This window comes from Pelophylax lessonae (assembly GCF_965119305.1).
Source record: "Pelophylax lessonae genome assembly, chromosome: 11".
NCBI lineage: Eukaryota > Metazoa > Chordata > Amphibia > Anura > Ranidae > Pelophylax > Pelophylax lessonae.
Genome location: NC_138778.1, coordinates 54,432,655 through 54,447,813, shown reverse-complemented (window position 1 = coordinate 54,447,813; position 15,159 = coordinate 54,432,655). Strand labels below are relative to the sequence as shown.

Genomic DNA, 15,159 nt, shown 5'->3' with positions numbered 1-15,159 from the left:
CAGTCCTCTCCTTTAAAGCTGTTGTCAGACCAGCCATGGCAGGAGGGGAGGGGGAGGGGGGGGGGGCAGTTTGGAACTGGGAATATGGTAAGAAAGCACTTTGTGAAACAAAAAATTACAATGATGGATCTTTTTCAATTTGTGTATATTTAAATGGCTGTGATAAAGAAGAGGAAACACACTTTTTAGTAGTCTGAGAGAGATTTCGAACTTGTGACAGTGCTTTATTGCTTTCCTTGGGCCATAGCTGGTGAGGGATATTTCCAATTTTAGTCTGAAGTATAGACTTCTATAAAATTTAGATTTAATGGTGATACTGTCCGAAGGTCCGATGCTTCTGGATCAGGATGTTCAATCTGGTTTATTCGGGATAGAATTTACCCAGAGGCACCAAAACTGTGCTGTTTGCTGACCTGCCGGAAGAGATCCCCAGACATCTACGAACTCTCATATTTTTAATTTTTATAGCAGCTAAAATAACCATAGCGCGAGTGTGGAAATTACCCATGATTAATGTTACGTTGGTGAAACATAAAATATCCTGGATTATGATTAATGAAAAACTGACCAGTATCCATAGAGATAAGCAAGCTAGGTTTAAAAAGTGTGGAACCCTTGGATTAGGTATCTTCAAGCTCCCTAAATACTGAGTCATTTTGTGAGGGGAGGCCCGGGCTGAGGGGACCTACTCTACTCTGTTTCTTTCTCTTACTTTTCTCTCTTTCTCATTTCTCACTTTTCTTATTAGTGGTTCTGTTATACCATAACAATAATGTTGGGTAGGATGCTATTGGGGGACTGTAAAGTCTCCCCAATTGTTCAATTTTTTAGAGATCGAGACCACATGGCTTAAGGTATCGAGACCAGTTCTAGATAACAAAGCTCTTATATCTCACTATGTTCTAGAGATATGTGTGATCACCAGCTTACTGTACTGTTACTTGATACTTATTTCTATCCGTTGATTTCTCTTGGTGCCTAGTTGCTTATGCCTATGGGCTCATAGCCTTAGACAAATGGTCGTGCTAATGAGTAGACCCGGATTGTTAGGCCTAAAACCTTTTGATGTCATTTTTATATGTTTAACTAGTCAGGGCCTCTGAGCATTTTGATAAATGCATCCTTGTTCTGACAACTATCTGACATTGCTTAAGCATAAGCATCTGTACGATGCTTACATTTTGTATTAAAAATTATTGAAAATAAACTTTTAGATTTAAAGTGACTATAATAAATTATCAAGAGTGTTATGCTGTACTATACTTATCTGACCTTTGAATTATTTAATTTGTTATTTTGATACAGTATAGAAAACATATTATAGAAGTACTTGTACATATATACAAGTATAGAAGTGTAGACTTCACCTCCGTAACATCTCCAAAATACGCCCCACTTTAACCGTTGTAACCACTAAGCAACTTATTCACTCCCTTGTTGTCTCTCGCCTTGACTATTGTAACTCCCTCTTTATTTGCTTACCTCTCTGCAGGCTATCCCCTCTTCAGTCTATCATGAATGCTGCTGCCAGACTCATCCACCTTACCAACCATTCAGTGTCTGCCACCCCTCTCTGCCGATCCCTCCAATGGCTTCCCATTGCCCAACAAATAAAATTCAAAACACTAACAATAACATACAAAGTCATTTACAACTCATGCTCAAAGCTACATTACCAATCTTGTCTCCAAATCTCACCCAAACCGTCCTCTCCACTCCTCCCAAGACCTCCTGCTCTCTAGTTCTCTTGTCTCCTCCTCCATGCTCATCTACAGGACCTCTCCAGAGACTCTCCCATCCTTTGAAACTCCCTACCCCAATCTGTCCAGCTATCTCCTACTCTGTTCACTTCAAGATGATCCCTGGAAACTCATCTCTTCGGGGAAGCCTATCCTGCCTTCAGCTAATAACAAAATCTTCTATCTATCCCATCAGTTCATCCCTCACAGTAATTACTGTATTTATCGGCGTAAACAAGCACTTTTTCATTCTAATAATGGAGGGCAAAACAGCAGTGCGTGTTATATGCCGATATATAAAAAAAAAAAAAGGGCCAGGCAGCGCTGAGAGGCAGAGGGGGGCGGGCCGAGCCGAAGGAAGGACGAGCGGTTGCTGTCATAGGAAGTCCCGCCTCCTATTATAGACAGTACAGTGGCCCAATTCCGAGATGTGTGACATCTATCATAGGCGCAGGGACTTCAGATGACAGCGGCTGCTCGTCCTCCCTTTTCCTCGGCCCGGCCCGCCCCCTCTGCCTCTCAGCACTGTCTGGCCTTTTTTTTATCATATAGCCGCTCTGTGCAATTGCGCTGGCGAGGCTGCATTGGTGGACACTGCGCTGGCGAGGCTGCATTGGTGGACTCTGCGCTGGCGAGGCTGCATTGGTGGACACTGCGCTGGCGAGACTGCATTGCTGGACACTGTGCTGGCGAGCCTGCATTGCTGGACACTTCGCTGGCGAGGCTGTATTTATGGACACTGCGCTGATGAGGCTGCATTCATGGGCACTGGTAAGGATGCATTTGATTAAAAAAAAAGTTCTGAGTTCAAAGCTGTTTATTTCAAATTTAAGCTTTTTTCTTAAAATTTCCATCCTAAAATTGAGGTGCGTGTTATACGCCGATGCGTGTTATACGCCGTTAAATGCTGTACCTTTTTGGTCCACCAATTCCTCCCTATTAGATTGTAAGCTTGCAGGAGCAGGGCTCTCCTGACCCTCTTGTATTGAATTGTATTGTAGCTGTACTGTCTCCCTTTATATTGTAAAGCGCTGCGCAAACTGTTGGCGCTATATAAATCCTGTATAGTGATAATAATGATAATAGAAAAAAGTGGTGAACTAGCACTGGAGGGTTTACCCAATCATTTGCACATTAACTGGGGGGCATGGCGGAGCATGGCTAAATACTTTCTCATCTCTGAAAGTTGGTGCCTCTTATCTCAACCTTTCCCAGTTCTACTAAAAAAGGATTATACTGTTAGTCATAATAATTTTGAAAAGCTGCACCTGTACAAAGTACTCCTGCATACACCCAGCACTGCCCAAACTTGACCGGTCCGCTCCGCATCCACTGGCGGAGAATGGCAGCACTTCCATTCCATGTTGTTGGGCTCACTCCACCACTATAGTCTCCGCTCCAATTCCCACTAACGATTCCATTGTCATTATTGCTGTTCACCTAAAGAATATATTCAAATAAGTTTGTTGACTTTTTCAGAGTTAAATCTTTTTGAATTATGGCAAAATAAATTTATTTTACTCACCATAGCACTTAGTACTCTTCCCACGTAAGCGGGATCATTTCTGCGAGACACATCTGTAGCTGGGTTCCTCCTGTAGTCTAGACTCTTGTCAAGAATGGTGAGGGTGATGTTCAATATGTCTTGTTCAAACTGTGTGATAGTGATTAAAACAAAATATATATATATATATCTCAACCAAAGTCATGACTAAAACAGTTATGTCATAAATAAATGAAGGCGTATAGTATAGTATATACTCACAAATATGTTATATCTAGACAAGAAAGCTACTTAGGGCTAGTCTTAGGACAAAGCTTTAGCAAGAAGGAGGACTCCACCATGCTCACTACATGTTTAATATGTACATATTCACATGTACATTTTAAATTAGAACACAACTTTTAACTGGACAGAAATTTGTTTTCGAAATTATGTGTAGCATAAAAAATTACCATTTTTTATTTAACAAAATATTGTCTTCACATTTTTTAAATCCTCTTTTGCATCTCAGTGCATCTGATCTCCTCCAGCCTCTTTCAGCTATTTCCCGCCTATATACATTTGCATCAGCATTGGCTGCACATCATTGCTCAGAAGCTTCTTGATAGTGACAACGGTGGATCAGGCCTGCACTATGCGTGACAGTACAGCTGTTTGTAGGCACTGCCAGAGAAGCATGGCAGGGTCACCAGGTAATACGTTAATGAGAGCTTTAGATTTAAAGAGGCCAAACAACTTTTGGAATTACATTACCAGGTAAAGCTTATATGAGATTTTGGTGACTGAGTTTAGATCCAGTTTAAATTTCAAATATTTGGGGTTAATAAAGAGTGTTATCAGAAAGACCTGCTTTCATAAACGACACAACTATAAAAGTGGTCAACTAACAGAGACCTAGTCATGGTCATTTTAAAATTAGGGACCCATAAAAGATGGATGCTGATTATGCTGAGGTCATTCTAATTTACGGTCTTAGAAATTGTGGGAAAACCTAGGGCTCTTTTCAGGCCAAACGGAGTTCTGCCACCTCCGACAGTGGCCCTGTGCACACCGTAATTTGCTGTCACTTGTAAAAACAGAAGCCTGGCTTCTGGGACAGCACACCTTTCATGGGAGCTCCCACAGAACCCTCCCTGCCCTGCACTCAGGGAGGGTACAAGGGAGGGACAGCTACCAGGATGCAGTGTGTTTATGGTCTGCGGGGAGGGCAATTCATGCTCAGCTACAGCTTGGTGCTCGGATAGCAACACCCCCTTTTGGATGATCTCGTTGCCGCTGCTGGCCACTGAGAGGGGGAGGCGGAGTCGCAAACGAGTGTGCACTGTGTGGGAAAAGTAGACAGGGTGGCTGCTGAGAGGTGAGCAGATGATGACAGTTTTCTGTGTACAAAAGTGAGGGCTGTGGAGGTGCAGAGGTCAGAGCTGAAGATGATGCCTGCAGAGCTTAGCTGTTGAGGAGGAAGGGTTTGGGAAGGAGGGGGGGGGGGTTGCAAATATAAGCTGTAAAAGAAGGCTGCAGAGGTGACCTTTGGATGATGAGGTGCACTTGCTGTATAATGCGCTTGTGAACCCTGCATTCTGTGTGCCACGCACTCCTGAACCCTGCATTTTATGCATAATACACTCCTAAACCCTGCATTTTGTCCCAAACCCTGCACTGTACGTAACTCCTTTCTGAACCCTGGATTCTGTGAGTGATGCACTCTCAAACTCTGCACTCTGTACGTAGTGTACTCCTGAACCCTGCATGTTGTGTATAATGCACTCCTGGACCCTACATTCTGTTGTCAACACCCACCCTATGGTGCAACGTGCACAAAGCACCTTATCGCTACTGTCCTCCATGGGATGGGGGGGGGGGGAAGTGCCTGCGCCAATCTCTGAGAAAATAATTCCTGGGAAAGCAAATAGTCCTGGGAAAAGCAAATATACTATGGCTGTCCTTCTGTACCCCATGTAACGTAAAATATTTAAGAAGTTATGTTTTAGGGCTTTCTTTACAATGGTGAATAGATGATATTTCTCGCAGAACATCAAATGGTTTCTACACCGAACCTACAGTACATTTGCAACGTAGGGAATAATATGGGATAGGAGGAGATCCTGGTCATATTACCTGTTAAATTATTTGAGTATTAAAGTGTAGGTGCAACTAAAACATTTATTCTTTGGACAGAGTGAAGGAGGTTTAGATGTCAAGGTTTTACTGCAAAATGGGGCTCTATTGGAGAGATTTGTCTTCTCCTATACTGCGGACATCTTTATACTAGGTAGGAAATTAGTAAAACTCTCCAAAAGCAACCCAAACATAAATGAAAATGCTTCAGACTTGTAGGCCATCATGTTGGCCATTATTAGTGCATTGCATTGAAACAGATAATTATACTAATTATAAGCCCAATATTTAGGAATGGTAATCACCTGTGCATAATCCCATCTTCTAGATCCATAGCTGTTCACATTTCCAAACCAGTAGAGTCCAGTCTCATTCAGAACGTACTCTGTTTTCTCCGCTTCATTACTCATGTATACCTCGTCACCTGAGGAGAGAGGGGAACCTTTAATTATGTATTCATTAAGCAGGAATAGGTGGAGTAGGGCATGGTGAGTATAGCATGTAAAAAAAAAAAGCAAATGTCCCATCCACCCATTTAAAACATTGAACCTCAACATCTGAAAATGTTAGCCTGAACTCTGTCCAGGGATAAAACTCAATTTGCTTGCTCCAAGGCATCCGATAACTTTATAAATAAAAATAGTTTCTAAGACCTATAAACTTTATACTAACCTTAATCAGTGGTCCAATGATTTTTTGCAATGATAGTTCTTGTTATCGCAACTGGCCATGTAGATATCATCATAGCAGCTCGTTTAGACATGTGTTGATTATAAAGAATGAAGAACACATTTATGATGTCTTTTTGTTGTGTTTTTGTATCATTGAAAAAACTTCAAGAATGCTTGATAAATGTCCAAGAAAGTATTGTTTTTCTAGTGCAGGGGTCTCCAAACTTTTCACACAAAGGGCCAGTTCACTGTCCTTCAGACTTTAGGGGATGCCAGATTGTGGCCAATGAGGTTAAAAAATGGTCTTGGTCCAAGCATCGGTGAAAATAAATATGTCCTCAGAGTTGGTGGTCAGTAGGAGGAGGAATAGTGCCCTATTACTGGCATCAGTGAAAGAAATAGTTACCCATTGTTGGTGTCAGTGGGAGGAATAGTGCCCCATCATTGATGCTAGTGGGAGGAATAGTGCCCCATCATTAGTGTCATTGGCAGGTATTATGCCCCAAGGGCCAGGTAAAGTCTACCACATTCGCCCCTCGGGCCACAGTTTGGAGACCACTTTTGTAGTCTTAAAAGAGAGGTGATGTAGAGGAAAGGATCTACTTTATTAGTTGGTGGTGTGATAGAAAACATTTTTGTGAATTCTCTGAATGATAGATTTGTATACTTTGATCTCTTTGACACTTGGCTTGGTCCAGCTCGACTTTGCTGACACAAAAAGCTTAGCCACTAGCAATACTACTCAATGCCTCTGCTCCTGCCTGGCACTTTCAGTATTGCTGGATGGCTTGATGATTCTGCCTGCACACAGAAGTAAGCAAGTACGTTTTGTCACCACTTGGCTGCTCTGTACAAACAGGAAGTGGCTGGAGCTGCTCTGTCCTAGTTCTCTATTATTTCACAGTGCATCCTGGGATACAGGAACCTTAACTGCTTCCCCCCCCCCCTACCTCCAGCGCCCAGCTAACACTTTATAAATGTGTCACTAATACTCCATAAATGCTATGGGTGCTGTTACAGAACATTTCCATTGAAATCAATGGAGGTAGCTGACAAACGTCGATGACTCATGAAAGCAAAATGCTGCTTAGTTTTTAACACAACACAATTGCACAGCAACTCTGTGAACAGCCATTGTAATGTCCATGGCAGGCATTGTAGGGTAGTTATGAGGCTTTAAAGCTGCTGAATAAATGCAGCTTAAACACATGGTATTGACACATGTGTGAACAAGCCCTTAGTGCAAGACTATTTTGAGTGATTGCTTGCAGGCATTAGGAAACGACATGGATGTTGCCAGTGGAATGCACTGCAGTGCTTAAGATCAGAGAACATAGGGACTGGCTGTCATGGACCACAGATTAAGATAAGTATATGTAGGCCTTAGAAAATTTATTTTAAACTAAAACCTATAAAATGCCAATGAAGGAGTGGATTAGTAATTACTGGTAATTTGTTTTGTTCCCAGCCAGAGTTTGTATTTAAAGTATATTTAACAAGTTACCGACTGCCTACCACAGATTTACTGTAGGTATACATCGCTTGCTCTCAGGAGGCTAGGGGGCGAGGAACCCCAGGCAGGAACCCTTTCTCAAGATTACACACCATATCACCGGTAGGCATGCACTCCCCATCAGTGACTTTCAGGGTTAGGTACTGGTTGGATTTGTATACAGGGTTTAACTACCATCTGTGATGATGATACAGGGATTTACTCTCTAACTCAAGATTTGTGTGTGTGGGTATGTGCTATTGATGACTAGTGAGTGTTTCTTTTTTTTTTTTTTTCCAAATATTTTTTATTGAATTCTTCAACAAACAAGAACATACAAACAATGTGCTTAACAGTTGCTCACTCAACAAGAAGAATACATTGGATAGAGAATATCAATAGGGTTTACAGAAGCTACATTGCATAAAGAGAACATAACCTTCGTTTCAAGGGTGAACATCAAAGAATACAGCAACATTACATCTATTGTGTGGGGTACCATGAAATCCATGCCACCCATTGATTGTCAAAGGATGTCATTGACGTGGCAGTTCTGGAATACAGTAAACGTTCGTATTGGTAATTGAGATTTACTTGGGTCAGTACTTCCCTGTGACCGGGGGCCGAGTCATCTTTCCAATGTCACGCTATGATGAGCTTAGCCGCCAGTAAAAGGTGAGTTATTATAGTCTGGTACTCTTTCGGGTAGTCATGACTTCCTATATGAAGGAGAGCGAGAGCGAGGTCTGGTTTTTTAAGCATGCCAGTGATCTCCGCCATGATTTGGAAGATTTTCCTCCAAAAACTTGAGATGCCAACGCAGGCCCAAAATACAAGATAGATATTGGCCATTTGTCCACAGTTCCTCCAGCATTGGGGGGAATACGTCGGGATAAACTTCGCCAGTATTACTGGGGTTTTATACCACCTCGCAACTATCTTCTGGGAGAGATCCCAGTGGTTTGTACAGTGTGACATGGATGATACGGCTTCAAATGCTCCTGTCCATTGGATCTGTGAGAACTGCCTATTAAGGTCCTGTTCCCAACGCTCAATCGGGGGTGTTTTGGTAAAGAAGTTTTTATAAATATTATTATATTATAAAATTATAATATAATTTTTATAAATATTATTATAAAATAGGGATATGCCCTATGCCCTGAGGAATACTCGGATTCGTTCTTCCATCCGTATACTTGGAAGAGGGTATTTCTTTAGAAAAGTACTTATCTGCAAGTAAGCGTACCTTGCCGATTGGGGGAGCAGATATCTGTCGACAAGGTCCACCCACGGAGTGATCAACTGGTTAGACAGCAATTTGTCTACCCAGTGGATACCGTGTTCGACTAGCGTGCAAGTTTTAAGATAGGGGATGAGAATTTCTAGGGTCTGGATGGGGATACGGAGTTAGTGAGTTAAGTTGGTCCTTAACATGCTAATCATACTATCAAGTAAACAAGTAAAACATGCTTTCACCGCACTTTAGATAACCTACCTGATGCCCATGGGTTAAACAGCACAATGAAGCTTCCCACTCTTGAGACAGTTGGCCTTCCTCCACTGGTAGCCTCTAGACTCATTTTATATCGGCCAATAGCTGCATTAACTGGAACATTCATTGTAACGTCCATGACGTTGTTGCTGCTGCTTGATCCACGTACTGCACTCCAGGATGTCGCACTGCCAGAGCTCGAAACTTGCATTTCTGCCCTTGTATTTGTCTGCACTGATGGAGAGGGGCCTGACAATAAAAGTCATTATTTGTTATAATGGGAATTCCATACTTTTTATATACCATTTTCTTAGATACATGCGATGAAACCAGTTACATGTTATTCATTGCAATTTAATAAGTCAAACTGTTTTGGTGTGACTAAGGGTGGCTGTGTAAAGCTTTTGACAACCAATCAACACCTGATGTAAACATCTGATAAGTTCTCATGGCATTGCCTTTTTTTCTTTCTTTAGTTTTAAAGCTGAACTAAACCAATTGATTAAATAGTTTCAAAAAAGTTACATTTGCCCCATTTGCCAGGAATGTACCGGAACTGCTCTCAACCACACTGTCAAATAATCAAATGGCTGGTATCACAAATGTTCACATGTGAATCATTATAGCAGTTGAAGATCAAACAGGGCCACGTTGGCAGCTTCCTTGGCTAAAAAGGATTGGAGGGATTAGTTCCGCTTTAATAAAAATAATTTCACATTTCTACTGTAAGTGATACATGTAATTTTTATGAGCATAAAGTGAATAGTGGCAAAGCATGGGTGATCTAATACATACATTTTTTAGCTACTTACTATCTAAAGCTGAACTCCAAACTGTTGCATAGTTGATGTACATGGCACAAGAGCAGTCGAGAGCCACAAGTGCGAAAAGTCACCAGCTGCTTCCTAGTTGACATAACAATGCCTATACACGCTGTCCTCTTCTAGTACTTACACTTCTCTTACTGTGGCTGTCATATCCTCTACTGTGTACGTTCCACTGCCTTCCAGCAGATTCCTGCTTGCTATATTATCACCTACACACAGAGTAGGAGATACTGCTGTTTTGTGCTGTGAGCATCATTATGCAAACAAGAAAGCAGCTTGGCGGCCACAAGCTGGAAGTGAAAGGAAGCTAGGTGCTAATGGAACATAGTGTGTGTGGGCATCAATATGGAACCAGGAAGGAAGCAGCTGTGGCACCAACGTACACTTTCACATTTATTGCCACTGCTTTATTTGGAGATACCCTACCTGCTGCGATGCATACTTCTGCACTTGCTGCCATTTTACCAACATACATGATCCCATTCAAGCCAATGCACTGATCCCATTCAGGCCAATGCATTCAGGCCAATGCACCTTTGGATTTACTGCCACTGCACCATTGTGCAGGACCCTACTAACTGCCACTGCAGTGATCTGATGTTACAGTCTCTCTGCCACTGCACTAATGTGCAATGCTCCAGTTGTTGCCATTGCACCAATGCATCTTCATTTACTGCCACAGCATTTATGTGAGCTACTCCACTTGCTACCACTGCCTATGTGCACCACTCCACTTGCTGCCTTTTTTCACTATGTGCACTGCTTCATATGCTGCCCCTAAACAAAAAACACACTACACCACTCCCAACCATTGTAAACACATGTCCATGCACCAATGCTCTGTATCAAACTCACCATCATTTCACAAATGTGTACTTCTGCTTATGCCAACATTCACTATGTGATTGCTTACCACTAACACTAAACAATTCTCTGCTTGGCACCACTGCACCATTGCACATAACTTCACTCTTCACCGCTAAACTGAAATTCACTACTCTTGACCGCTGCACAAACGTACACTTCTGTGTTAATTTTGTTCAATGACCAACACAGTGGGGGTTATTTACTAAAACTGCATAGTGCAAAATCTGGTTTCCATGCAGAGCTGCACCAATCCGCTTACAGGTTTTATTGTTAAACCTTAATTGAAATAACTGAAGTTCGAGGCTATTTGGCCACCATGCACAGCTGCACCAAATTCTGAGTGAACCACTTTTAGTAAATCTCCCCCAGTGCGGCTTGTATGGAAAACTTTAACACATAGGGGTTGATTTACTAAAGGCAAATAGACTGTGCACTTTTGAAAGTACAGTTGCTCCAGAGCTTTGTAAATGAGGGAGAGTTCTGCTGGCTTCCATTATCCAATCATGTGCAAGCATTTTTCCTTGCATGTGACTGGTGATTCTTTGTAAAGGGAAGCTTTACCTCATTTACTAAGCTTTGGAGCAACTGCACTTGCAAAAGTGCAAAGTCTGTTTGCCTTTAGTGACTCAACCCCATAATTTCCACTGAATGCTACTTTGTCATTTGTTATTTCTCATATTTAGCTGATTTGTCTGCTCTATCCCTATCTCTGCTATCAAATGTTAAATAATTTTCTTTTGTGCAATGTATCAAGTTAATTGAAGAAAATGTTCTTACTTTTGTAAATATGCCCTTGAATGTCCAAATATGTCCCTAATTGCTTTGGTTGTAGATCCACATCTAGTGAGATGCATATAACTACGTGACCGTTACTAGCTGCTCATTCATCACAAACAAACTCATCAGGTATGCCTGATGTGTCAATGTCTTCTTCTGAAAAACTGGGGGTAATCCCACCCCCCTAAGTTGCATTTAAACTTCAGTTTGATTGAAAATTGTTGGGAAATAGCTACAAAAAGATGCATCTGACCTAAATGTGTACTCTAATGTTAATGGAATATGACATTTGACAAATCTTATGTTGGCCATACACTAAATGAAAAATTGTTCAATATATTTTTCGAAAAATGAACACTCGTTAATGAGAGCAGACGATCGTGCCATCATGTAATGACCAATAAATAAATCAATGGACATAAATGAATCCGTTTTTTTGGTCCTTTTTTCACATATACATAGTGCAAACAATTTGGACGAGAAACACATTAACCTTTCAATTTATCAATCGTTCGGCAGAAAATTTCCAAACTTGTCCTTTATTTTTTTTGGCTCAAAAAACGCCACAGCTGATTACCCATTTCTGCCCACTACCTGACCGAAAAACGAACAAACTTTCCAAATGACCAAATTTCGGCCGATTTTTTGTATACTGTATGACCACCACTAGGTGAGACAGGGAGAGAAAAAATTCTAGAAAGACCAGTTTTGAATCTGTGAGAAAATGTAATTTTCAGACACCGTTCACATAAGGATAGGGTTAGTAGTAAGTTCTTGTAATTTTTAACCATGGATATACTTTTAAAAAGAATTGCTAAAAACTGGGTCTAAAAAAAACTGAATATTTTTGCTTTAACTAAAACTCTGGGTCTTTCTCGTTTGAAGCATTTATTTGTCCTTCGTTAAGTTTACTGACTTTGCCCAAACCTGACTCTTCAGTTTCAGAGTCAGAATTGGCAAGTGCCCCAGAAGTCTATGTGATTGCTGATAAGCTCCTGAAAATGAATACCAGGGTCAATTAACACAGTCTAGTAGTTAAATGGCATCTAAAGCAATTTATGTTACTTGTAGTTTTGCATAGAGTGCAAAAGGGTGAGAACCCTGTAGCGCCTCCTTCCATCTGCACCCCCTCCCCTTTGTTGCCAACCCCCACCTCTGTTGCTCATTCAGTTCAGACATTATTTTCTTGCACTGATATACAAGTATACAAGTGTACTGCTTATCTCCCTTACAAAACAGAGATCTGCTGATGACTATCTCATCGACATGTTTGAATGTGCCCCCTGTATTCGGTCATGTGTCATCACAAATCTCTTGACCAAGCACAAGGGGTGGATAGGGTAGCATCACTGTGCCAGCTATTGGCAGCTTATTTGCTTTGACCTGACAAGTAAGTTTTTGACATTTGATGTAGTAGCAGTAGGGTGGAGCCACGACCCTTTAAAACAGAGCCCCACCCATGCTCATCAATGCTGAAACACTTTTTTTGCATCACATCCAATATTCTTGTTCAACAGAAAATAATCTGCGTCATTGACTCCCAATTAGTACAGAATGTTGCAACATGCAATTTAGTGTAATAGAATGTTCACAGTGTTTCATAAACTGAGATTAGTGAGACTTACATTTGACAATTCAAAAGAAAGGGGACCATAATTATATTGTCAGTTATCCTTATGCTGTAATATTAATGACAGGCGTTTTAATGTTGCATCACAGGTCTACTTGCTTAGCGCAGGAATTCAAAAATAGCACTCAATTATTATGATGTTCTAAATATCTTTTGTGTGTAAAAAGTAATAACATACACTATACATTATATTTTGTAATCATATTACTCTTCTTTCCTTAATCAAGGGTAGATCAATTTAAACAATGCTTTGATTCACCCAGTCAAATCCATGTAGGAGGATTTTTTCACGATAAATGAAAAGTGAAACCTCTCTGTGAATATCTGATGACCATAGATACAAAATAATCTATTCTGCAAGTGGGGATTTCACTAGAAAGAAAAATTATAAACCATATATAATTGCTACATAAGCCATATTGCAAATAAAGGCGACCAATCCCATTCCTCTTGTTATCCCATTTTCAACTCCTGTAAATAGATAGCAGCTGTGAAAGTGCAAATATTTTTTTTTTGCCAGGGCAGGATTACATCATCCCTTCTTTCACGATTAGCTGGAATTATATTTTTCCTTATTGGATGAGGTCAGCCCAAAAGAAAAGAAAAATTATTCCATCTAATCAGGAAATACTTTTTACATTGTATCTGTAGCCAAAATGTATTTTGTCTGTTTAGGATAGGGCAGTTAAAACCTCTATCAGAGATTACTAAACAGGCTATCGCCAAAGCGCTATTTTAAGCTAGGAAACTGATACTGCGTCACTGTATTTTTCCCTGACCCCCCTACTGTCAAGGAATGGATTGCCCAGATGGGAGACATGCTAAGATTGAAGAAATACATCTATCAGCATGGGGGCAACCCGAGTAAATTTGATAAATTATGGGCTCCATGGTTGACGGTGCCAGGTCTGGCCCCGGTAGACCTGGTCCTGGATAGATTGGTGGCTGGTGGGATGTGAGGGATGGTGACTATCTCCTTCTGAAGTGAATAAACTATAGGGAGTGGAATATAAATGCTACATACTCTGCTGGTTTGAATTGTTGGCCTTGCTGGTTTCAGGGTTATTTGTCTTAATGCTTTTCAGTATTGTACCAAGACCCCATCTTTAAGAATTCTGTATAATGTGGGCACTTCTGCTCTGGACTCTGTAATGTTTGTGCACAATGTTCAATAAAGTTCTTTTGATATAAAAAAAAACCTCTATCAGGTTATTTTTTGCTATCTACGTCCTGCTGGGGGGACTTTACAAAAAGTAATAGGAAATCTCACAAAAATCTCGGTTGACATTGGAAATATTTTTCCCTATTGTAATTTCCCCTTTCACTCTGATAACAACTTTAACATTTTTGGACTTCTCCTCATTTTCTCTCAGTGACAATGACCACCAAGATATAGAGACATGACTCTCTCAGCAGGGACACAGAAAGCAATACAAATATAACATTGGGTCTAACCCTTCGCAAAACTAAAAAAACGTTTTGCCTTATACAAACTTTATTGCCACTGTAGCTGGACAGACTTTTTGAACACAGATATTGTAATAAAGGCAAAGTCAAAAATGATAGCGTTTTCACATGGGAGAGGGTGCTATGAAGAGCTTACAACACCCTCTAGGCACAAATATTAGATGGTAAATCAAGAGGAATAGTACGGTTCATTTTAATCCTTTTAAGGTTACCTTTCCATTTAAACCTGCAGACAACATAATTTTTAAACATGCCAAAAATTCAAATGCGAGGATATTGCAATGCCAACATCCTGAAGGCATTCTGTACATTGTTTGAAGTCAGAGTGCCCCCCAGAAATTAAATTTCCTGTTTGCACATTTGCTTTTTTCATAAGTCTGACTAGGCCGGCCATAGACAGAGCAAATTTCTTTCCTGCACCACAGACGGTGTTGAGAGGGAAACCCCTCCTGCCAAGCCATTGTGTTTGCAATGGCAGCCCCCTGTCGGGACAATAAAGTGGTTATTTCTAGCGGCTATAATAGCCGCTTGCAATAATCACATGTAAAATTATGGTTGTACCCAAATGGATCGATTGA

General features: G+C 40.8%; 1 protein-coding gene across 1 annotated transcript in view; it reads right to left on the bottom strand.

The window, feature by feature from the left end:
• The window catches only part of LOC309566716 (protein-glutamine gamma-glutamyltransferase E-like), a 53,796-nt gene that overhangs the window by 30,274 nt on the left and 8,363 nt on the right, over positions 1-15,159 (bottom strand). The window contains exons 3-6 of the mRNA XM_082271979.1: positions 9,017-9,262; positions 5,664-5,782; positions 3,265-3,393; positions 3,008-3,179 (exon numbers count right to left, since the gene is read on the bottom strand). Of these exons, the coding sequence (XP_082128105.1) occupies positions 3,008-3,179; positions 3,265-3,393; positions 5,664-5,782; positions 9,017-9,262 (666 nt within the window). The remainder of the gene's footprint in view (positions 1-3,007; positions 3,180-3,264; positions 3,394-5,663; positions 5,783-9,016; positions 9,263-15,159) is intronic.